This window comes from Panthera pardus, unplaced genomic scaffold (genome assembly GCF_024362965.1).
Source record: "Panthera pardus isolate Hobbes unplaced genomic scaffold, ASM2436296v1 HiC_scaffold_24, whole genome shotgun sequence".
In the NCBI taxonomy this organism is placed as follows: domain Eukaryota; kingdom Metazoa; phylum Chordata; class Mammalia; order Carnivora; family Felidae; genus Panthera; species Panthera pardus.
The window spans coordinates 133561137-133583960 of record NW_026526810.1 but is presented as its reverse complement, the minus strand read 5'-3'; the positions used below and the strand labels follow the sequence as shown (position 1 = coordinate 133583960).

General features: G+C 50.5%; 1 protein-coding gene across 2 annotated transcripts in view; it reads left to right on the top strand.

Annotated features, from left to right (window-relative positions):
• Nucleotides 1-22824, top strand: part of SETD3 (SET domain containing 3, actin histidine methyltransferase) — an 81128-nt gene that overhangs the window by 15702 nt on the left and 42602 nt on the right. For both annotated transcript variants that reach the window (XR_008417318.1, XM_053889784.1), the window contains exons 3-6: nucleotides 1650-1742; nucleotides 4232-4380; nucleotides 6906-6978; nucleotides 7264-7520. Coding sequence is in view for 1 of the 2 variants with exons in the window: in XM_053889784.1 (XP_053745759.1) it covers nucleotides 1650-1742; nucleotides 4232-4380; nucleotides 6906-6978; nucleotides 7264-7520 (572 nt within the window). In the remaining variant the exon portion in view is untranslated. The remainder of the gene's footprint in view (nucleotides 1-1649; nucleotides 1743-4231; nucleotides 4381-6905; nucleotides 6979-7263; nucleotides 7521-22824) is intronic.

Here is a 22824-nt window from a genome sequence, read left to right as displayed (position 1 = left end):
TCCCGGAGAGCAAACCGTTGGAACTCTGCTCCCTTGTCAGAATGGCTCCCCTTTAGTTTTAGGGATTTGGTCATAGTTTTCCGATTTCTTGGTTCAAGGACATTAAGTATCTATTAAGTGCCTGTACTTGGTTCAGTAAGTTAGTATAAATTGGTAAATTCCTTTTTTCACTGTGAATTTAAATTGGTGCTATGTAGGTTTCAAACTTGGCTGGGGTCCCTCTATTAACTACCTACGTTTGCCTCCTTTTCCTCGTATGTTCAGATTATGTGACAGGCCAAACCCCAAACGCACGCTTAACTGTCTCTCCTTTGCCAGCAGCAGGTACCAAGCGAGTCGGGTCAGGTCCCACCCTGGGCGCTCCTGTGGACAGCGTGGGCCCCCGCAGAGCCCTGATGTGCTGACCCGTTGCCTCCTCTGTCCCCCCACCGGACGGTGGGCAGCTTGTGGACAGGCCCTGTCTCGTGTTCCGGGGCCTCCGTCGGCGTTTGCCGATGGGAGAGTGATTGGTTAGCCGTAAGAGTTAGGAGTCAACGTGGTTAGGGCTGGGCGGTGTTATTTACCACAGACACTGTTTCCTCAGGGGACGAGGGTGGCCGTGGGAAGAGTGCGCTCCCTTGAAACTCCTACAGTTGTTTGAAGAGGAAGGAGCTCGCTGGCAGGCCGGGTGCCCAGAGCACAGCCTCCAGAAACGCCCGGCACCGGTCCGAGTGCTGCCTTTTGCTTCTGGCCGCTCCAGCAGAGTCTCAGCTTCCTTCGCAGCAGTGACTGTGCTGTCTCTTTTGTGACTCCTCCGGAGCGTGCTTAATATAGAGCCTTACACACGGGTGTGAAATGTTTGTTGAGTAATTGTCCTTATGTCCGATTTAACGGGTTCCTTCAGACAGCCACTGTTCTAGGGCTTAACTGGAAAGAAACGTTGACTTTTAAGGTTGCCTTTTTTTTTTTAAATCCCCTAGAAGAGTTTTTAGGGAGAGGGAAGTGCTTTGCATCATAGCCCAGCTTTTTAGGTTTCCCCACGCACAGCTGTATTCTGAGGACCATCCGTCAGTGCAAGTTCAGTGCTCACACTTAGGTTCGGGGCCCCAGGTTGATAAGCGTGTGGATGGTTTCAGAGGGTTTATATGCTTTGAAAAGTACGCCTGATTTGCACCTGTCACGGTTATCATCGTGGCCGTGGTACTTTGTCCTTCAAAAGTGAGCCAGCAGGGGGGTGCCTGACTGGCTCAGCTGGGGGGAGTGTGCGACCCTTGACCTCGAGGACGTGAGTTCAAGCCCCATGGTGGGCATGACGCCTACTTTAAAAAAATGGTAGGGACACGTGGGTGTCAGTTAAGTGTCCAGCTCTCGGTTTCGGCTCAGGTCACGATCTCACAGTTAATGGGTTTGAGCCCCACGTTGGGTTCTGCACTGGCAGCGTGGAGCCTGCTTGGGATTCTCTCTCTCTCCCTCCCCCCCCCCTTTGCCCCTCCCCTGCTCTCCCTCTCTGCCTCTCTGTCAGTTCTCTCTCAAAATAAATGAATAAACTTAAAAAAAAAATTAAAAGTAAAGCAGCAGGGGCAACAAAACCCAAATCCTCTTTGTGCTGAAGCCTGACCGGCTAAGTTGAAAGCAAACGGTGTTTGAGTGCCGTGACGTTTGTGTTCCAGGGTGCAGTAGCCCCGCGCCCGGCCCGGGGAAGGAATGGGAGGAGTACGTGCAGATCCGGTCTCTCGTCGAGAAAATACGGAAAAAACAAAAAGGTACATTTTCTAGAACAGTAATCGTATTTGAATAAAATCGTGGAGGGACTTGGCACAGGTCAGAAAGCTTATGAGGGCAGTGAAGGACCCGGCGTCATTCCTGCCTGCGGAAGGTCACTGCGAACGGGCCCGGAGTTAGGGAGAGATGCGCTGGGCAGCTGTCCCAGGACCTCTCCCATTTCTGAGGTGTGGCTGCCGGCTTTGGAAGGAGTGAGAATGTTCGGCTGTAGGGGAAAAGTGCTCATATGCAGGGGCTAAGGTGACACGACTTTTGTTTGTCTGTATTTTATGAAATCTCTGTTTAGAGCCGTTTTTCTGTAGTGTGTTTCCTTTAGGGTTTGAGGTCGGTACACAATGCCATGAGTGATCAACACACAAATACGCACTAATCGAAGTCAAACAATGAACTCAAACAGATCTTGGTTAAATAAGAGGCGAAGTTATATATCCAAAGCAGTGTTTTTACAGGGTGTGTTCAGCAGGTGTCTTAATGATTCTCAGCCAGGCCAGCGACAGGGCCAAGTGTCAGTTTGAAAAAGCCTATTCAATATGCCTATTGTCTTAGTTCTATAAAGCACAAAAAATAAAAGATTGGTATGCAGGGCCACATGGGAGGTAGCAGGGAAAAACACAAGGAGCGTGCATTTTAAAGGGTGAGAAGAACCTTCTTAGACCCCGTTTTTGTACATTGCCCTGAAAGTGAATCAGAAGAGGGTTTGTTTTTTTATTTGCTCTCCGTGGTGGTAGTTTCACTGCTGTCCTGTGTAATTCTGCGAACCTCTGGGCTTTAGGTTAGATGGTCTCGGGCCCCAGATGGTGACAGGTTCCTTTATAATGTGTTTATTTGCACCAAGTGGTAGACTGTGCTGATCCTGGTTCACCCAGTGGATAGCTGAACAAGTTTCATACGTCCTGAGTGTCTGTTGTCAGCAGAATCTGCTAACTACGACTGACACGAAGGTGAGAGCATTCTGAGTTCTCAGCGAAGAGGGACTTCTGTCTGAGAGCGTCCGTACACAGTCGAGTCTCCTGCGTGTCCACGGTGGTGCAGCACGGACCCCGGCCGTCCTGCTTCACAGACCCAGGGGACCATTGACCGTGTCCCGGTGACGTGACTCCAGGCACCTGGACTGGACTCCACGCCTTGCTCCTGACGTTTTCGAAGCTCCCGTTCTTCTCCCTTTATTCATCAAATAGTGGTTCTTCCCGGCTTTGGAAAAAAGCATGGCTCTTCAGGTCTTTGAATATTTCAAACATGCTGAAAAGGCCAAAAAATAACATAACAACGCCGAAGAATCGCCCACCCAGACTGGATCAGTCCCCCAAGCTGGGTTCCCCCTCCTTGCCACCTGCTGGTCTGACCCTGTCCCTCCCTCCATCCTGTGTTTTGTTTTCATTGTTTTTGAGAAATACACGCTGCGGTCAGAGCTGAAGCCCCATGCTTCTGTCGCCTTCCCTTCTTGCCCTCTGGACTTGGTCTTTGCTGAGAATATTTTTCCACTTCACGCATAACCCCATAAAAATACATGGTCGTAAGTGGTATTTTCAAAATTTGCATAAATGGTATCAGGCCACTTGAATTTTTAGAAACACGGTGTTACATTTGTTTTATTTGTGGTGATACGTACGGTCCACCTCATGCAGATCATTGGACAGAATTGTGCAAGACCGTCTGGTCCTGCGTTCTGAGGACCAGGCCTGTAGCGCCCAGCCCTACACGCGCCTCCTGTGCCCGTGCCAGCTGCCGATTTCTGTCTCCCTGGGAATTTTGCTAAAGCAAAGCTGCGGATGAGACCTGGCACGCTGCACTCGGGGTGGGGGGGCTGCTCTTACGTCTGAGGTGGTGAAGCCCCTGCGCCCCCTGCCAGTGCCTCGCCTCCTGCAGCTCCTCAGTCAGCAGTCCTGTGACAGCAAGGGCATCCCTGTAACCGCCAGGGGCTAGGGGCGTAACGCGCCTCTTTGTCACTGGTCAGGTTATGTACTGGGACTGTTCGGTGATTAGGTTTGTTCTGTTTTTCTTTCCTTGTGATTTCTCCTTTTGCCCGTGTGTTATTTAGAAGTGTCCCATTTAACTTCCAACTATTTGGGGATTTTCGAGATCTTTTCCTTTTGTTGATTTCCAATTTGATTATGCTGTAATCCGAGAACATTGTATGAATTCCGCCTTTTCCAATTTACTGTACTTAAAAAATTTTAAGCCAATTTGTCTATTTTTTAAGCTTTTCTTTTTAAAGTTTTTCACTAAAGCATAACTGACGTGATATCGTATTAGTGTCAGGCGTGTGACATAGGGATTGGATATTCCATACATTACAAAATGGTCACCTCTGTAGGTGTGGTGACCACCTGTCTCTGGTGATGAGTTTTGACTTCAAGATTGGAGCGTTATCACTATTTCCAGTGTGTGTTTTTTTAGTTTCCGAGAGCAGAAGGAATAACCATAGATCCTAAACGTAGCTCTTGTTTTCTAACACATGGAATTGATACAGGTCTGTCTGTTACTTTTGATGGAAAAAGAGAAGACTACTTTCCCGACCTAATGAAGTGGGCCTCTGAAAATGGAGCCTCTGTCGAGGGTTTTGAAATGGTCAACTTCAAAGAAGAGGGCTTTGGTTTGAGAGCAACAAGAGACATCAAGGTGAGTTTTGATCCCTTCGTCCGGGGGGCCCTCCGTGTGCTTGGACTGTGCTGCCGTGCGGGGACGAGACGTGCGGTCAGGTGTCTGGGCTTGCCCTGACCTCTTAGGCGAACAGGCAGCCTACCGCCAGCACTCCGTGACCTGCTGCGGGGTCTCCAGGCTGACCGGTGGCCCGGAAGAGCCTTGCCCGTGTTCGAGGCAGCCCCTTCCTGTCTGTCCCCCCTGGGAGCCGCGCTGCTAACCAGTGACCTGGGGCAAGTCAGTTCATGTTTCAGAGCCCCTGTTAGGAGGTCACAGAACAAGTCTCAAAGGAGTTCGAGACTTGAACGGAAGGATGTGGGCTCAGGTTGGTTAGGAGGGGGAGCCCACAGGGCCTGCGATAGAGTGGCTGTGGGGCGGAGGGCGGGCAGTGTCGGGTGCTTACTGGTTTTCTGGCGAAGGTGACTGAGTGCTTGGTGGTGCCACCTGCTGAAGCCTCACGGCCAGAGCTGAACGGGAAGGAGGAAGGGCAGGACAGTCTGCTCAAAGGGACAAATGCTTTTCCCCTGCTCTGGGTCCTTCCTTCCAGAAGAAGGCAGCAGCTGCACCCCGACATTCCCAGCCTCTCTCTGCCCCTCACTCGCCTCTCTCAGGAGGCATAGCTTAACCTGATGACTTGGGGCGAAGGAGCTGGCCGTGGCCTCTTTCTTGGTGGGAGCCGCTTGCCCACGTGCATCCCTTCCGCTGTGCTCTCTCCACTATGTAAGCTTTACAGGGGCAGGCGGCACGTGGGGAGGCCCGTGGGGCTCCAGTTCTGCCTGGAACTAGGTGGGGGAGTCTGTCTAATTCTGGGATTCAGTAGGTGATATTTTGGGTGACCATCTGTTGTAGTCTTGTGTCTCTCTCAGTGGGTTCAGAACGTGCATGGAGGAAGTGACTGTTACTTATTCGGGCCCCTCAAACCTCAGGCAACATTTTTGGTCAAGTTGTAGTTAGCCTTCATTGATACAGTGATACAGCGTAGACTGGTTTATTTGACACTATTAAATGTGTAGTATGTGAATCCTCCCTTGCTCGTTATCATACCAGCCTTCCAAAGGAAAAAAAAAAAATCCCAAGGTCTCTTCCTTCATGATGCTTGTAATCTATAGTAAGGAAGGAGACACACAGAAACATAGTTAAATGGTTGACATTGGGCGGAGGCCCCTAGTAACCAGGGTGTCGCACAGTCTTCTCTCGCATCAGAGGAGAAACATCATTTGTATAGATGCCACCCCGAGTATCTTAGCTGCGGTCTGTTTTCACTGTGTGCATTTTTTTAAGTTTTATTGAGGTCTAATTGATTAAAAAAACTGCACGTATCTAATGCTTACATTTTGATGGGTTGGACATAAGCATACACCCATGTCATTACCGCAGTCAGGGCACTGCTATGTGCATGTTTTAAGCAACATGGATACGTATGCAGAACGTACCAAAAAGAGACCTCACGTGCTGGCAAAGGATGAGGTAACGCTTTGGAGAAGAAATTCAGTAAACCAAAACATGTCTTAGGGACTTGTGTGTTTGCTGGTTATCATTGTGCTTTATTTCTATTATTATTATTATTATTATTTTTTTTAACATTTATTCATTTTTGAGAGAGAGAGAGAGAGAGAGACGGAGCGTGAGCAGGGTAGGGGCAGAGAAAGAGGGAGACACAGAATCCGAAGCAGGCTCCAGGCTCTGAGCTGTCAGCACAGAGCCCGACGCAGGGCTTGACCCAACGAACTGTGAGATCATGACCTGAACTGAAGTCAGATGCTTCATTGACTGAGCCACCCAGGCACCTCTCATTGTGCTTCTTAAAGACAAGCATGCAGAGAAAGGAATGTTACTCTGGCCTCAGAAATTCAATGGCAAGAACAATTCATATTGACAGAGTCAAGTTTTTGTTGGAGAGAGAAATTTTTGTTTGTTTTGTTTTTAGAACTTAAAAGTACAGCAAAGTGGGGCGCCTGGGTGGCTCAGTCGGTTAAGCGGCCGACTTCGGCTCAGGTCACGGTCTCGCGGTCCGTGAGTTCGAGCCCCGCGTCGGGCTCTGTGCTGACGGCTCAGAGCCTGGAACCTGTTTCAGATTCTGTGTCTCCCTCTCTCTCTGCCCCTCCCCTGTTCATGCTCTGTCTCTCTCTGTCTCAAAAATAAATAAACGTTAAAAAAAAAAAAAATTAAAAAAAAAAAAGTACCGCAAAGAATTAAGAGTTTTGTGTGCCACCCCAAATCGCTATGTTTGCCATAAAGTTGAAAGTCCCATTTTTTATTTGTTTTCTCAGTATGTAAAGTCAGTGTTTCTGTTGGAAGTTAGGATTTTAAACCCTGCTTCTATTTGTTTGCACCATAAATGCTTACATTTAAAAACATATTTGATGATTAAAAATGAAGTGCTAATATGCAGCCTTCAATAGTATTTCCTGTGTAATTGGGTTTCTGAACATAGATGAAGTTTGGGCTGACGATTGTTACATGTTTTGATGATTCTATGATTTTCTTATTTTTTTTCCTCCTAGGCAGAAGAATTATTTTTGTGGGTTCCACGAAAATTACTAATGACCGTTGAATCTGCTAAAAATTCAGTGTTGGGTGAGAATAATTTCTGACTCGTTCAAGGCAAAGTACAAACGATAAAAATATGAAATTTTATTTTGTAGTTCTAAGGACGGTATTTGGATGTTTTCTCAAACTAGTGAAATAGTCCACCAAATTCGTACTGTTTTCCATGCTTTTAATCTTCGGAAGGAAGGTGCATGTTAACTTAAATATTACAAGGCTTTCCGGTTATTTCTGTACCTTGAATATATATTTTGAATGAATACCTTTTAAGGCACTTTGTGGAACTTAACGCTGTTAACGTCTGGGTTAATTCAGGGCCCTTATATTCTCAAGACCGGATTCTTCAAGCTATGGGAAATATCACACTGGCCTTTCATCTGCTGTGTGAGCGAGCCGACCCTAACTCTTTCTGGCAGCCCTACATTCAGACCCTCCCCAGCGAATATGACACTCCTCTCTACTTTGAAGAGGATGAAGTTCGGGACCTTCAGTCCACACAAGCCATACATGATGTCTTCAGCCAGTATAAGAACACAGCCCGGCAGTACGCCTACTTCTATAAGGTCATCCAGGTGAGTGGCTGGTTACCGCCTAAATGTACGTTGAAGAGTGAGAAGGAAAGGGAAATCGATAGCGGAAGTGTTTACTTCACCTTTTATTACGGATGCTTAAACGTTGCGCTTTTTCAGTTAAAAGGCGTTGCGATTCCAGTCCACTGTCTCTCTTTGTTCAGAGTATCACTGAAGTACGGTTTGAGTGGGTCTGACTTCATCAGTGGCCGGTGTGGATGTGAGCAGTGCTTGTTCTTGGATCGGGAGAGTCACCAAACTTTTCTGAAAAGGAAAGCTTACAGTGGAACTTTAGAAGCTTTAAAATGTATCTAATACGAAAAGGTGCTCCGTGTATAAATTTTCCAAGAAAAGGAAAGGCTCTTTGTGGATTCTCCACATATATATTCACATGTATTTTACTAAATCATAGTGGCAGTTAATTTACTAATTCATAAAGCTGAGTTTTTGGTGTCTTTCAAAGTGTGCCATATATTAATTTTAATTAGTTCTAAGTGAAAGCGTTCTATAAAAAGGTGTGTAAGGTTGTGAACATTTTTTTTTTTAATTTTTTTTTTTTTCAACGTTTTTTATTTATTTTTGGGACAGAGAGAGACAGAGCATGAATGGGGGAGGGGCAGAGAGAGAGGGAGACACAGAATCGGAAACAGGCTCCAGGCTCCGAGCCATCAGCCCAGAGCCTGACGCAGGGCTCGAACTCACGGACCGCGAGATCGTGACCTGGCTGAAGTCGGACGCTTAACCGACTGCGCCACCCAGGCGCCCCAAGGTTGTGAACATTTGAATTACACCTGGTTACTCCTTTCTTAGTTTTGGCATTTCAGCTGGCGTTATCTTTCGTTTCCCGTCGAACAGCCGTCCGACAGGTCAGAGTCGGTGTCGTGGTTCCCTCTGGAGCTGAGACGAGGGAGTGACTCTGGCCTCAAGTTTCCCCTTTCTCTGTAGCTTAAGAATTAGCCCCTGGGCCGCAGTACCTGATACGTGGCCAGTGGGGATGCCGCTCAACTTCCTATGTTGTACGAGGGCAGCCCCCAAACAAGGACTTTTCCAACCCCAATGTCAGTAGTGCTACGGTCGAGAAATCTTGCTTTGTGTTTATATACAGAACAAAGCATCTCAAGTACCTACATGATACCAGAGTTCACCATCATTCCTGACTAATGACTGGATGCCTGGGGCCTGCCTGAACAGAAACAACTCCAGCTTTTTAGTGAGATGAACTTGAGCTGAAACCCAGATTCCATATCTCACTTGCTATTTAAATATACTTTGGACATGCAGCGAACCTTTGAACAGCACAGTTTGAACGGCGTGGGTCCACTTATACACAGTTCTTTTTGAGAAATACAGCACGGTGTCATGTCTGTATTTTCTCTCAGGGTTCTGTTCATAACGTTTCCTTTGCTCCAGCTTTATTGTGACAACGCTGTGTGTGTGTGTGTGTGTGTGTACGTATGTATGTGTGTACACATACACGTATATTTATATATGTACAAATAATGTGTAACCTGCAAAATATATGTTAATCACCTGTTCTTATCAGTGGGACTTCCTGTCAACTGTAGGCTGTTAGCGGTTCAGTTTCGGGGGGAGTCAAAAGTTCTGTGTTGATTTTCGCCTGGGTGAGGGTCAGCACCCCATCGCCTGCATCATTTGGGGGTCAGCCATAGGTGCTTTGCCCCTCTTTGTTTCTGCATCTGTAGGATAGAAGCATGAGCCCCGTTTCTCAGGGTAGCTGATGTCAGGCAGCCGAGGTCGGGCTTCCTCCAGAGCACGCGTGCGGCGCCGGGCCTCGGTGCCTGTGGCCTTAGGAGCACAGTCTCGTCTGGGGAGCACGAAGGACATCTCGGTCGAAGCCCCCGCATCCGGTGCAGCTTGCTGATCGGGGAGGTGCGCTCCGGGGCGGTGCTTTTTGGGGCGTGTGTCTGTGCTCCTGTTTCCTTATCTGTAAATCGGGATAGTGCCGCGCCCGACTGCAGGGTTGCGGAACGAACCACACGCGTTGATCTGTGTGCGGCCCTTGACCCAGCAGCGCTGGCTGCGGAAATTCTCACTCCATTTGTGTCTATTTTGCATCTCGTTCCTTCAGGCCGAGTCGCTCAGTTGTTTCCGTTTTTATTGTTCTAAATTGCTTCTCCCCCACACCTGCCTGCCGTTAGTTCTTCTTAACCTTCTGTCCGGAAGCAGCCCTAGCAGCCACGGATAGTGAGTATTCCCTCAAGACCAGGGACTGCACTCACAGTGACCCATTACAGGCTCAAAATTGAGCTTCAGAGTCTCAGGCTTTTGTCGTCATTGTTGATGACTTTGCTTTCTTGTTGTGAAACACTAACAGTTGACCCAGACGTCTGTGTGTTGGCTCCAGTTTAAAACCCGTGTTAAGTGACGTACCGTCCGTCGAGTCAGGCTGGCTCCGCAGGAAAACGGCCCAGTTTCTCCTGGGACCGTCCGGGCTGCCGTGTGTGCCTGTTCCAGCGGGAGGAGGACGGCTTCGCGTGTGGCGAACACTGTCCTCCCGACCCTGCGGTCAGTCGCGGGACACTCACTTCACGTTAGTAAACCAGACAGTAGAAGGGAGTCACCACGAAGTGGAACTGCGTCCCGATGCGATTTGGTGGGACGGTTCCCAGCGAGCGGTTTTCCTTCAGTGCTGGTTGGAATAGCACAGGCAGCGTGAAAGGGGGGCGAGCGGCCGTGACAGCCAGGAGGGTCCGGCTGCGGGGCGGAGGGTGTTTGCGTAGCTGTCTTTTAAAAAGTGACGCCGTGAGTCTAGCCGCTCTTCTGGCTGTAGAAGGTTCTCACTGCCCACGGCAGTCTTCGGGATCCACAGGAAACACACACGCTCATGTCGGACTGTTGTGATTTTGTTAGGTCGGGTTTTCTCACCCCAGCGGCAAACCGTGTGTCTTCCTCCTGCTGTTCCAGGGTCAGGTGTGGGGCTTTTGCTCCGTTTGAGGAGGTCACTTCATCAGTGCGTTGGCACTCGGGGAGAGGGAGCGAGGAGTGTGTTACATCAGTTCATTGTTAACATTTTTTTTTTTTAATGTTTATTTTTGAGAGAGAGACACAGCATGAGCAGGGGAGGGGCAGAGAGAGGAGGAGACACAGAATCCGAAACAGGCCCCCAGGCTCTGAGCTGTCAGCACCCAGCCCGACGTGGGGCTCAAACTCACAGACCGCGAGATCGTGACCTGAGCCCGAAGTCGGTCGCTTAACCGACTGAGCCACCCAGGCGCCCCACCGTTGTTAACATTTTCGTTACAGTGACGTGTCCTTGGTTTTGTTTTGTTGGGCACTGTGGCTCTTAACCTTTTCTGGGTCACGGGAGAACCCTCTTCCCAGAGAAACGTACGTACGTTCTATATCACAAATGCTCGTGTACCAATTGAGGGTGTCCAGATTTTCCAGAACCTGATTTGCAGGTTTTAGTTATGGCTTCCCGTTTAAAGTTATTTTCCTGTGGCTGGGCATTGACACTGAAACTCGTTATTTTTCTTCTGAGCTGACTGCTAGCTTGAAGGTCTGCAGGCCACAGTTCTTGGCCGCTGTCTCCGGGTGCACCAGCAGCGTGAGTGCAAGCATGACATGGTCCTGTGTGTCTCTGCTGATGACCCCCAGTCCCTGGGGGGAAGGGCCCAGAAAAGTGTTGATAGTCGCTTCAGTAGTATGTCTTGCTTCAGGCTCTAGGATGTTAATTCTGAAAGAAAAGCAGCACTGGTACTAACTTCTGGTAAGTATAAATTCTTTTAGGTAGATTTCTCTGTATTGCAGTTTTTATTTTAATGTTTGTCTCTCTGTCTCCTTGGTTGTTGTTGACTAAAAGTCAGAAAAACAACTTCCCATGCTCTTTTCTCGCAGCGTATTTTTTCGGTCAAGGGTTTTTCAGAGCGACCACTTGTTCAGATTACTTTCTGTCTTTAACTTGCTTTAACAGGGTTTGTTCAGAAGTCTTTGTGAGCCTCTGCTGGTTCTCCTCTGCAGAGTCGGGGTGTGGGTTTTCTAGGTTTTTTTACATTATACTTACATCGTATTCTTGAGATGAGATGTTCAGCATACAGGGTTTTCTTTAGGTGTTCAGCAGGTGATAGTATGTAACCAGAAGCCTCAGACTCCAGGAGTTGTGAGAGCAGACCTTGTGTGAAGGTGGGAGGTCTGCTGGTGAGGCCTTAACACTGCAGCTCGGTGGTTGAGAAATGTCTACCCAGGCTCAGGGAGCTAAGGTAGGACCCGTGGCTCAGCCAGACACCGGAAAGGGCTTGTGTGGATTGACAGCCCTGAGCACTGGTGAAATTTCTGTCAGTTTGTGAAATGGGGACCAGTGAAGAAGAGAAGATTAGTGGTAGAAGGCAGAACTTGGGATTTTAAGCCATTGCAGGGTTTTTATTTATTTTGAAACTTATTTTTATGATTTTTTTTTTTTTTTTATTTTAAAGCTTATTTATCTTGAGAGAGAGAGAGAGAGAGAGCATGTGCACAAGTTGGGAAGGGGCAGAGAGAGAGGGAGAGAGAGAATCCCAGGCGGGCCCCGCACTGTCCGTGCCCAGCCACAAAATCGCGAGATGGTGACCTGAGCCCAAGTCACACACTTACCCGAGTGAGCCACCCAGGCGCCCCAAAACTGTTGCAGAGGTTTTAAACCTATAAGAATACACCCAGCAGACTGGGGCTTTCCAGAGTTCGGCTCCAAGTTGAGATTTCTGCATGGAAATATGGGACCAGTTTTGTGATAGAAATCACTGGAAAGGGAGGGTTTGGCTTACAACCAGCTCTGACGCAGTGTAATTGTGTGAAGGTGAAGAGAGCCTATCAGATCTGCCGGACTTAACACAGATGAACGATAGTCCACGTGTGTTGCTGACCCATGCCAGTGAAGAAGAACTGAACAGAGCCTCTGAATGAAGAGTTGGTTTAACTGGCGATCCCATCTAACGGACCCGGCACCGCAGTGCGGGGTGCCGGCTTCTCCTAAGGTTGCTGTCTCGGGACCCGCACGTTTTCCTGTGTTGCCGAGCTCAGATACGGTGTTCGTTCAAGGAGATGCAACTGTGGAGGGTTTAATAGAATAGAGGTTTTATCTAGAAAATGACTGTTCTCCATCGATCCCCTAACCTGTGCGATTTGTCCCACCTCCCCTGGGTCTTGTCTTTTGTGTAGACCGGTTTGAGCGGTTCGGGGGCAGGGATGGAGATGGCGAGACTCCCGTGTGTGCTAACTGCCGCGAACCGTACTTCGGTGCAGCGAGCTTCCCCTGTGTCGGCCTTAAGGCCTCGGGACGGAGTCAGGCGGTCTTAAGTTGGCTCTCTCCCTTGAATAGCCCGCTTCCCCTACCTCACCGGGGCCGCAGTGGCAGAAGATTCTAGCGGTCCTCCTCACGACCTGGCAGGAGACAGAGCCCACCAAGCGGCAGAGGAAGACGGCCCATTCGGTTCTTGGCCTCCCGTGGCTCTTGCGGCTAAAACACACACAGTTGCTCCTCCCGTTGCTCACGGTTTTACCTTGTCTCTGACGGAGGCACACGAGAATTGCACGAGGTGTGAGTTGCCAGACAGGCGTAGCCCGTGTTCTCCTAAAGCTCTCCTCTACGCTTGGAAGCGGATCCCACGCGGGGCCGTCGGGGAGGAGCGTCCGAGTGGAGTGAGCACTAGTTTACTCTGAGGACCCCGATGTCCAGAGACGCTCGGGTGACACCTGTCAGCGCACAGAGCTGCTTGTAGACCTCGGTGTGGATGCGTGTGCTTGAGCAGCGCGGTGAGGGAGCACACACACGTGGGTTCCTGGAAGTGTGTCCTCTGGAGGCCGAGGCTGTGAGCTGGCGCTTCCCGGGTCGTGCACAGCTTGTGGCTCGCAGGCGATGCGGGGCTCTGCGTGGTCCGCTTCCCCCGCCGTCGGTCCTGCCCCTCCGCCTGGAAACCTGTGTACGAGCCTTCCTTCACGGGCCCGTCCGCCGCCTCCTGACCTTGGAGTCGCTGCCCCGGGTTTTGCTTTGAACCCGCGTGTCCTCTCGATTGTTCCATTTTTCAGCTAATGAACGTGTCTCTCTGCTGTGGGAGCTGGCGCACCGGATGGGGACTGGGCTCCCTGGGGATTTAAACGACTTTTCTTTCCAAATGTTTTGTTTTCTAATGTTGTCAAAATGAATGAACTTTCACGCTTACAGAAAAGTTGCATACAAAGCGCAAAGTTGAAAGCGTGGCCGCGGATGGACAGACGGACGGATGCTGCTTCCTGGATACCGTCCTCCTGACCTCGTTCCCACGTATGTGATTTTCCTCGGAGGCTAACGTGGGCCAGATGGGACGTTTTTGTCCTTAGCCGCCTTCATGGCGAAGCCACCCGCGTGGATAGCTGCAGAAGTGAAGAGGGAAGGAAGCGAGTCAGAGGTGATGGTGGGAACAGAGGAGGCCGTTTGACAGGTTTGGAGGTGTCAGATGCCGGTGCAGCGAGTCCATATTTACTCCTTGGCTGCCATGGTAGCAGACTGGGTAGAGGCCATGGGGCACGGAGGGAGAGGATGATTTCCGTTCGCAGGCTGCTCATGTGAGTTGGCTGGGGCCTTTTCCCTTCAGGTGGGTAGTTTCTGTGCCGTGTGCCTCATGGGACTGGCCTGGGGAGGCAGGACAGCGGTGGGGCCAGGCCGAGTGGCTCCTGAACACATGGCAGGAAACCCCGAGCCCAGCTGGTCTCACCTGCTTTCCCCTCCAGGGCTGTTGTCCTTCCAGTTACTTGGGAGGGGGCTGGTCACTCTCCCTTTGCAGGTGTAGAATCCAGATGTGGGGCAGCTGGCCGGATGCTGAGGGCCCTACACCCTGGGCTGGGGTCGGAGCAGATCTGCTAGCCCCACGCCCATGTCCTTGGATCTCTGAAGTTTCTGGTCTTAATTTTGGGACAAAGAAGCAGTTGTTTATTTTTTTATGTTAATTTAATTTTGAGTGGGGCGGGCAGAGAGTAGGGGAGGCAGGATCTGAAGCAAGCTTTGCAGTCTGTGCAGAGCCCAACGTGGGGCTTGAATTTGCAAACCGCGAGATCATGACCTGAGCTGAATTTGGATGGTTAACCAACTGAGCCACCCAGGTGCCCTAGAAGTGGTCTGTTTTTAAGGGCAGAGCAGTCTTGTTTAAAATCTCCCTTGGGCTCTTTTACAGAAAGCTGAGCGAGGCCTGCTGATTTCGAGGCCCCTGCTGGTCAGGCCCATGTGGGGCCTACACAGGGCTCATCTGCTGGCAGTTTTTTCCAGCTGTGGAAAGAAATGCCCCTCCTGCCCTGCCCACCTCACGCTGTACAGAGAGGTGGGAGATGCTCACTCTCAGAAGAACCCACACCTCTGCCCACTGCTTTCCCTGCAACTGTGAGGAAGCTGGCGGTCCTTTCTTTATTGTTGTCTTGACCGATTCGTGTTTGTTTAATTTATTTATTCATAATGTTTATTTTTGAGAGAGAGAAAGAGAGCATGAGCAGGGGAGGAGCACAGAGAGAGGTGAACAGAGCCCAACGCGGGGCTCGAACTCATGAACTGTAAGATCATGACCCGAGCCGAAGTCGGACGCTTAACCAACAGAGCAACCCAGATGCCCCTTTACGAATTCGTTTTTTAAAGATATTAAGAGATGTGAAAACACTGGAGCTTAGGAAATCCGTCCAGGTTTGCATCATCTCTGGAGACTTTCCAGTGCCGTTATAGTCTTTCTTAGAGCCTCTAGCTGTCTTGCTGAAACGTCCTGACCTGTATCCTTGCTGGTTCCCAATAGCTGACCTTGGCTGACCTTGACCACGAGTAATTTGTGTCACGTGTGCAAGAGTGTTGTCCTTATTGCGTTCCTCATGTAAGGTTTCTGTTTTGTAAATTATCCGTATTAAACATTTTCATCATTTTCATAAATGAAGGCTGCAAATCTAAATCATTTAAAAATCCAATTTGTTTTTACCTGCGTTCACTTGTTTTGCATACCGTTAGAGCAGTGCAGGTAGACATGGACCCCACCTTCCAGAATCCAGTGGTCCTTGTTTCCTGTTTTTTCCAGCTTGAGTTTCAGCAGCCTTTGGGGAACTTGAGAAATGCAGTGCTTTTCTCTCTGCTCATGGTTCTAATTGGGGAGGGCGTTCCTGTCTTGTCGCCGGGAGCATTTTATGCTGTGTCTGTCCAGGAGGAGGCGTGGCAGCCCCAGGCCCCGCATCCTCCTGTAGAAGTTCTCGGGTACGAATTTGGCATCCCCCATCTGCCCTGTGTGCTAGTGTCATCCTGTCCTGCCCTTGCCTGTCCCCGCTGGCACTTCTCACTGGCAGCCCTCCTCTGGAACCACAGCCTCCCTCCCCTTTCTCATCTGCTTACCTGACTCGGGCTCCTGGGCCCCTTCGGAGATCTTTCACAGTTGCTAATCAGTTAGGAACAGACGTCCAACAAAGGAGGCACGTGGATTGTCCCTGTCTCCTACTTGACACGTCACCCAGGCATCAGCGTGTTCATAGAGGCACCTGCACGGGTAAGGCAGACAGAGCCACAGGCAGGACCTTACATACCCATCCCTGGTGGACTCCGGAAGGAAGGAGAATCAGCATTTGTGGCGTTGCCTGCTGTGTGTCAAGCACCGGGAAGAGAACTTTCTCTCCTGTTATCCTCATGGTGATGAGTCAGGAGCTACTGTCTTCCCCTAAGAATCTGAGACAGAATTAACCAGGCTAGGTTTAGGAGACACTCCCCCGATACCAGGCCCAGGTCACTGTGGTTAAATTCGTGTTTGGAGAGGTTAAAGCCTGAGAGGTTAGAGACAGGGCCTCGCTCTTAAGGTGGTGTTCATTGAGCCCACACTGCTGTGTGCCAGTGGTGGGCCACGGGGCTTGGCGAGCCTCCCCCAGTCCTCATTGTTACCCCATAGCTGGGCATCGTGCCATTTTCCAGGGGAGGAGGCAGGCTGGGAGTGAGAAAGCTGGCCGGACCTGCTGATGGCGAACCCGGATTGAGGCCTCAGTGCACCCCACCCTAGGGGCTGTCCTACTTCCCTCTGTCGCTGCAGCCCTGTCCTTCATACCATGTCCCTTCTCTCACCAGCCCGCTTTACCAGCCCTGGCTCTTCCCACTAGTTGGATCAGTAGAACTTTGTGAAATCCGCCCAAGTTTAAAAACAAGCCTCAAAAAAAAAAAAAAAATTCTTAAAAGCTGCTTTTTCTCCCCAGCCCCCCAAGGTCTATATTTGTAAATTCCCTAACCTCTGGGACAGGATTTTGGGGCTTTCTCTTCTGCGTGCTGGAAGACGGGACTTGCTTGTGTTTCTGACCTGGGATAAGTGCCCAGGGGAGTGAACACGTTGTGACCACGCTTGTGGGTTGACGTTACCCTCCCAGGCTCCATTCCTGCCCTGCAGGACTGTGCTGTGTGTGATTTCCTGACGATCGGAATGGTTTGGGACGCAGCTGCCGCATGGCCGCTGTTGGTATCGTCATCTACTCTCCAGGAAGACAACAGAACCAGTAGAGTGTGCACGTGTGTAGAGGAAGAGATTTATTTTAAGGAACTGGCTCGTGTAGTTATGGAGGCTGGCAACTCCAGAATTGACAGGAGGGACCAGCAGGGGGAGACCCTGCAAGGAGCCGATGCTGCAGCTCAGGTCCAAAGGCTGTGGGATTCCCTCTTGCTTGGGGAAGGTCAGTCAGCCTGTGTCCTGTTCCGGCCGTCAGCTGATTGGATGAGGCCCACCCGTGTTAGGAAGGGCACTCTGCCGTTTTTACTCATAGTCCGCCGATGTGCATGTTAGTCTCATCCAGAAACAGCCTTACGGAAGCATCCGGCATAACCAAATACCTGGGCACCGTGGCCCAGCCAAGTTGTCACATGAAATGAGCCACCGCGGTGAGCATGCTGTTGGTCTCTCTCGCGGCACTTGTCCCTGTCTGTGCTTGCTCTCGTATTTGTGTCTTCCTCTGGAGCACGAGCTTCACGGGGAGGGACCTCTGTCTCCCGGGTGCCGCGTGGCACTGCTGTCAGCACCGCGCCCGCCACAGAGGAGTCTCGGGCAGGGCTCGCTGGGCAGGGGAGCCGCTTGCCTGCCTTGCGGGTCTCCACGTGTCAGGCGCGTGTGGCCAGGGCCCCCGGGGGCCGGTGAGGCGCCAATACCTCAGCCTGTCTTCTCTCCCCAAGCCATGTGCCTGCAGAGCCGCACCATCCTCGCAGCGACAGCCTTTTCTAGTTTGCCCGGAGGTCCCTGGCGGGCAGTCTTGTCCCTGCCGGGCCAAGTGCCCATCCCGAGTACAACCCCACATTCCTCACGCTGCTTGAGGCACGACCTGGCCGTGTGTGTCCTCCTAGCCTTTCTTTCTCTGGCTTCCAAGAGGTGAAGTTTGCAGTGAAGGAAGGGCTTATTAGATCCTCCGCGTTTGGCAGATGGAGTCTAGCCGCTCTCCAGATAACTGGTTTATATTCTTTTGGGTGGTTGTGTTTTTCTCTGTTAAGAAAAAAAAAAAGGACTTTCTGTCTTCCCTGGAAGGTTGGGCAGGGTGAAGTAAGTACACCCCCCAACACCGTCAGCTTCTGTTTTCGTATCGTCCTCACCCGACGCTCGCCTCCTGGCCACTGGGCTCAGGTTCTCTGCTGGTAGACACTGGGCCCCTTTTCTTCCCCTTCTTACTGGATCTTTGCTTATGTAGCCCCCCCGCCGCCGTGTTCCCCGGTGAGTCTCTCCAGCCAGGGCCTCCGGGCCGCGCCGAGCCTCACAGTTGCTGTGTTACTGCAGTGAATTCCTCCTCCTCCGGTCCGCTCGTTAGCGTGGAGACAGCTGAGACCAGTGTGTTCTTCCCGACGCTCTTGCTGAGGGTTTTCCCCCCAGAAGTTACCGGGTGTCCCCTGCCCCCCCCCCCCCCCCCCGACTCACATATGACCATAGCAGGGTGCCCGGTGATGATCAGCCACGTTAGGTCTGAGTTACACGTTTGGAGAGCTGGTTACGTTAGGCCCCCCGCCGGGTTCTTTTGTTGTCGTGCTCGGTCACACATTTTGATTTGGGTAGTTTTCCCTTCTACAAGTCAACTTTATGCTTTTCAGCTGAAAAGAAAACGTTCTAAATGTTAGTGGTCGAAAACAGCACAGATACCATGTTTATCTTTGTGTTGACTCTTGTCAGAAAAAACATAGTTAAGTATTTTTTAAGTAAGTCAAATACCTATTTGAAATACTTGTTGATCGTAATGGAGTCTTACTGAATGCCTGGGTCTCAAGTTCAGTGGTAGGTGCTGTAAGGAGATAGAAAAGTAATATGAGATCCTTGCCTTTTCAAAGTTTATGGTAGAGATAGGAGGGACACAACTGGCGGGAAACATTGAAGAACCAAAGCAGTAAACTGAGGCAGTGACTGCTGTCTGAGCTCTAGGGTGCCTGGGGGCAGTCAGGTGGCTGTGGCTCGAAAGGCAGAATTGTCTGGTTGAGGGAAATGCTGTCAGAGAAGGTCTGGGCTTGGGGGCGAGCAGGGCATGTGCAGAGGGGCCCGAGAAGACAGCCCGAGCCTGCAGAGGCCACAGCCCTGGAATGGCGGGAAGTCACTGTGGATTTGTGGGGACCAGCTCCCAGAAATCTGACACATGAATCTCCCTGAGGTCTGTAGCTCCTGTGGCTCAGGCCAATGTGGGCCGAGATGGCTGTGGCTTTAGCAAGTCTGTTTATGTCACACCTGCTCAAGTCACTCCAACTCCCCGAGCCCCAGTTTCCACAATGATGGCCTAGCCTGTCTCACAGATTTGTAGGTGTGGCTGAGGTATCGCAGACATAAGTGGGTTTTTAAAATGCAAGCCTTGCTGTTGGTGTCATTAGGCAGGAGCTGGGCTTGAGCGCCCTTCAGGGATGTCGTGAAGGAAATTTCCTGCACTGGGTGTAACAGGCAAGAAGATGAAATAGAAAGGCCTGTTCACAGGAGGTGGGGTGGAGGGCACAGCAGAGAGGCGTAGGGAGAGACAGAAGGAGGTAGAGCACGAGGCCAGAGATGTGGCAGGAGCCAGGCTTGAGGGCCGTCGGCAGGCCTTGGGGTTTGTGTCCTCACCTGCTGGGGGGCCACCGCCGCCGTGCCTGGGTTTGCTCGCTTGCTAAAAGAGAACTTGAGAAGCGGGGAGGCCTGAGGGACGCGAGAAGTATTTAGAGGTAAGAATCGATGGCATCTGGTGACACGCTGGGTGTGGGGAGTGGGGAGACAGGTCGTTACGGACGATCACGGAATACCCTGGTTCTAGATGTCCCTTCTCCTCCTCGCCCCGAGACCGACTCTCCCCCTCCCTCTCTCTATTTCTAACTTCTGTGCGTAGGAAAGACACGTTTGATCCTACACTTCTAGCTTCTTTTAACTCGTTTGAGCTGAAGACACACCAGAAGTGACCTTGTATCCGAGTTTTCCGTCCAGACGGGTTTATTTTGTCCTTTGGAATGTGTATTTCAAGCAGAAATCTTTTGTATGCAGAAGTCAAGCCTGGAGCAAATTTTTATTGTGCAATTATAAGCCGTGAAAGTGAAGGTTTTAATGGAACTGCTCACCCAACCTTAACCATGGGGGCCCACACGCAGCAGCATATCCGAAGGGAAAGCTGTCAGAACAGCAGCTTTCAATTTAAATATATCAGGGATTTCAAGACCGATTCTAATGAGTTTTAAAATCTTTGTGTCAGCCTCGTGTTTTTTCTTTAAATGCTGTGAAGTCATTTAAAATTAATAAGCCGGTTTTTATTTGGCAGCGTTTACATCAGAAACGCTACCATCGGCTCTGAAGTCGCTGCTCTTCTGTGGTCTCGTCATTCATCTAAAGGGAATTAGTAGCCGTGGTTTCTCGAACCGGTAGAACATCAGCTTCCTGTTCGTGGGCTAGTAGACTTACCTGACAGACCATGTAGAGCTAGCTGCTGTGTCTGAATACTGACACCGTCACTGAACCGTCACCTGCAAAGTGGTGACAGACGAAGTTTCCAGTAAATGTGGCCGTGGAGCGGGGACTCGCGGACAGCGCTCCACAGCCGAGGAAGATCTGTCGGGAAGTCAGTCTCCTCGCATGGGCACCACCTCTCCCCCACGAGAGGTCTCTCCAGATCTGGGCCTTCTCTTTCCGGCAGTTGTCACATGTTACCAGGTGCCACCGAGACGCAGGAGCACCTGTTAGTGCTGCTGGGCCATACGGAGCTCACAACGCAGTTTCTCTTTCAAGGAGCTTCTGGCCTGGTGGAAAACCCGGTCAGGACACTGATGAATAGTAGTTGGGGGGGCGGGGGGGAGGTGCGGCCCAGAGGCAAGGGAAACAGCAGGAAAAGGCGGGGAGGGGTCAGGAGAGGCTTCACAGAGGTGGGATGGCACCTGACCCTGAAGACAGGCCAGGAGTTTGCCGGGTTGAAGGCCAAGGGCGCAGCCTAGCCACTGGGCGTGCAGGAGCGTGAGGTGCTGGGGGAAGGGAAGGGAAGGTGGAGGGACAGGCTGGAAGGGGGGGGGGGGGGCCAGCCCTCGGCATCTGCATGATGCACAGCTCCAGGCGACCCGCACAACAGCCCTGCTGGGCCTGCTTGCTTCTGTTCCCATTTGCCAGGGGAGGAAGTCAAGGCCGATTTGCTGGTGGGTCTGTCCTCCGTCTTCAGTTCATACATGATTACGAGTTTAATCATTCTGTCACGCCAGAACTGAGGTTCAGGTCCGACTCGAAGTATCTCCTCTCCTCTTTGTGCTGGCTGCACCTTATAACCACGGGAGATGGTCACTTGTCCCATAAAGTCTTCCTGAGTACCAACTGCTCGGTGAATCTGACCTGTATTTCATCAGGAGCTGCTGAAGCGTTTTAAGCAGCAGATGGTGTTCTCAGGAGCCCCGCTAGAATGGGAGCGCCACAGAGGCAGGGTTTGGCCTTTGTTGTTCAAGTAACCAGACCAGTGAGCGGGGTCACACGGGAAGAATTCCGTCATCAGCTGCTGGACGGGAAGTCCGCTCCTGTGTGTGGGGCCAAGAGGAGGCAGTGCCTGAGTTTGCAGGGTCAGCACTTTCGACACAATTCTGGGCTTTCTCTCCAGTGTGTGGGTAGGCACTGCGTTCTCGGAGAGGTTGCTCTAGGTTTTAAAGCATCATAAGACAGGACAATGGACCACATCGGATCTGCATCAAGAAAAAGGCATTCCAAGCCAAGCTTACTGACTTTTTAATTTAAAGGGTACTCTGGGTGGCTCAGTCAGCTAAGATCTGATGCTTAATCTAAGACTGAGCCGCTCGGGTGCCCCACAGATTCGTATTTCTTGAAAAGAAGCTCCCCTGTCACTGCCCTTTGGGTCCCGAGGTGTGTCTCAGGTGAGGTACGGAACGTGCTGCTGGCCTGTGGTGGTTCTTCCAGTGCAGCGAACCCCCGGGTGACTGTCCCTTCGAGGCACCTGCGGGCACAGAAGGCACACACTCAGCTCTGTTCTCTCCTCAGTCCCTAGTTCACAAGCTAGCGGGGAAAATAAGATAGATAGGGAAAGCTAAATGACAATACAACATTAGAGCGACAGTTGATGGCAATAGCAGGATTTCGCTAGTTGGTATAGGCTCAGTTACCTAAATTCTAGGGGAAAGTTGCTAAGAGAACTTCAGAGGCAGGGAAGATTCTTGTGACTGAAGAGTTGACCACATCAAAAATATGACCACACATTAAAGGCAGTAAAAGTCAATAATAGCTCCACACGTTGAACATTATAAACTTTTTAAAATAAGATTTATGTATGGTCTTCTCAGACATTGTACGTGGCAAGTAATAGAAGAAGGTAAAAGTTAACCTGTATCTGAATTGCTGAATTATTGTAATCGTGAGTAGGCATTTGACTGTCGGTTATTCTCGTAAATGGCTAACATTAATTACAGAATAAATATATCAGAATAGAAAAACAGAATAGAAAAAAAGGATCGGGACATTTGTAGTAAAGACAAGTAGTTTAGGTAATTTTCTGTTGATTCTTCATTTAATTGAGATTCAACTTACACATGTAAGGTGCACGTGTATTCAGTATCCGTTAGGCTTTGTCCTAAGTGACCACAGCTGAGACTGCGCTGTGGCAGGTGTCTGGGTTGCAGGAAAGCCCCCTGGTGTCCTTTCCCAGGTGGCACCCACAACCGCCCTCTTCCAGAGGCAACGCTGGTCCGACTCTGTCCCCACAGCTGAGTTGGTGTGTCTGTTAAGCCTCTACAGGTCGCGTCGAGCGGTGCTTTTGCTCAGCGTGATGTCTGAGAGACTCCTCACAGTGCTTAGGTGCAGTCCCTTTCCTTTTTTTTTTTTAATTAAAAAATTTTTTTTTAATGTTGGTTTACTTTTTAAGACAGAGAGAGGTAGGGAGGGAGGGA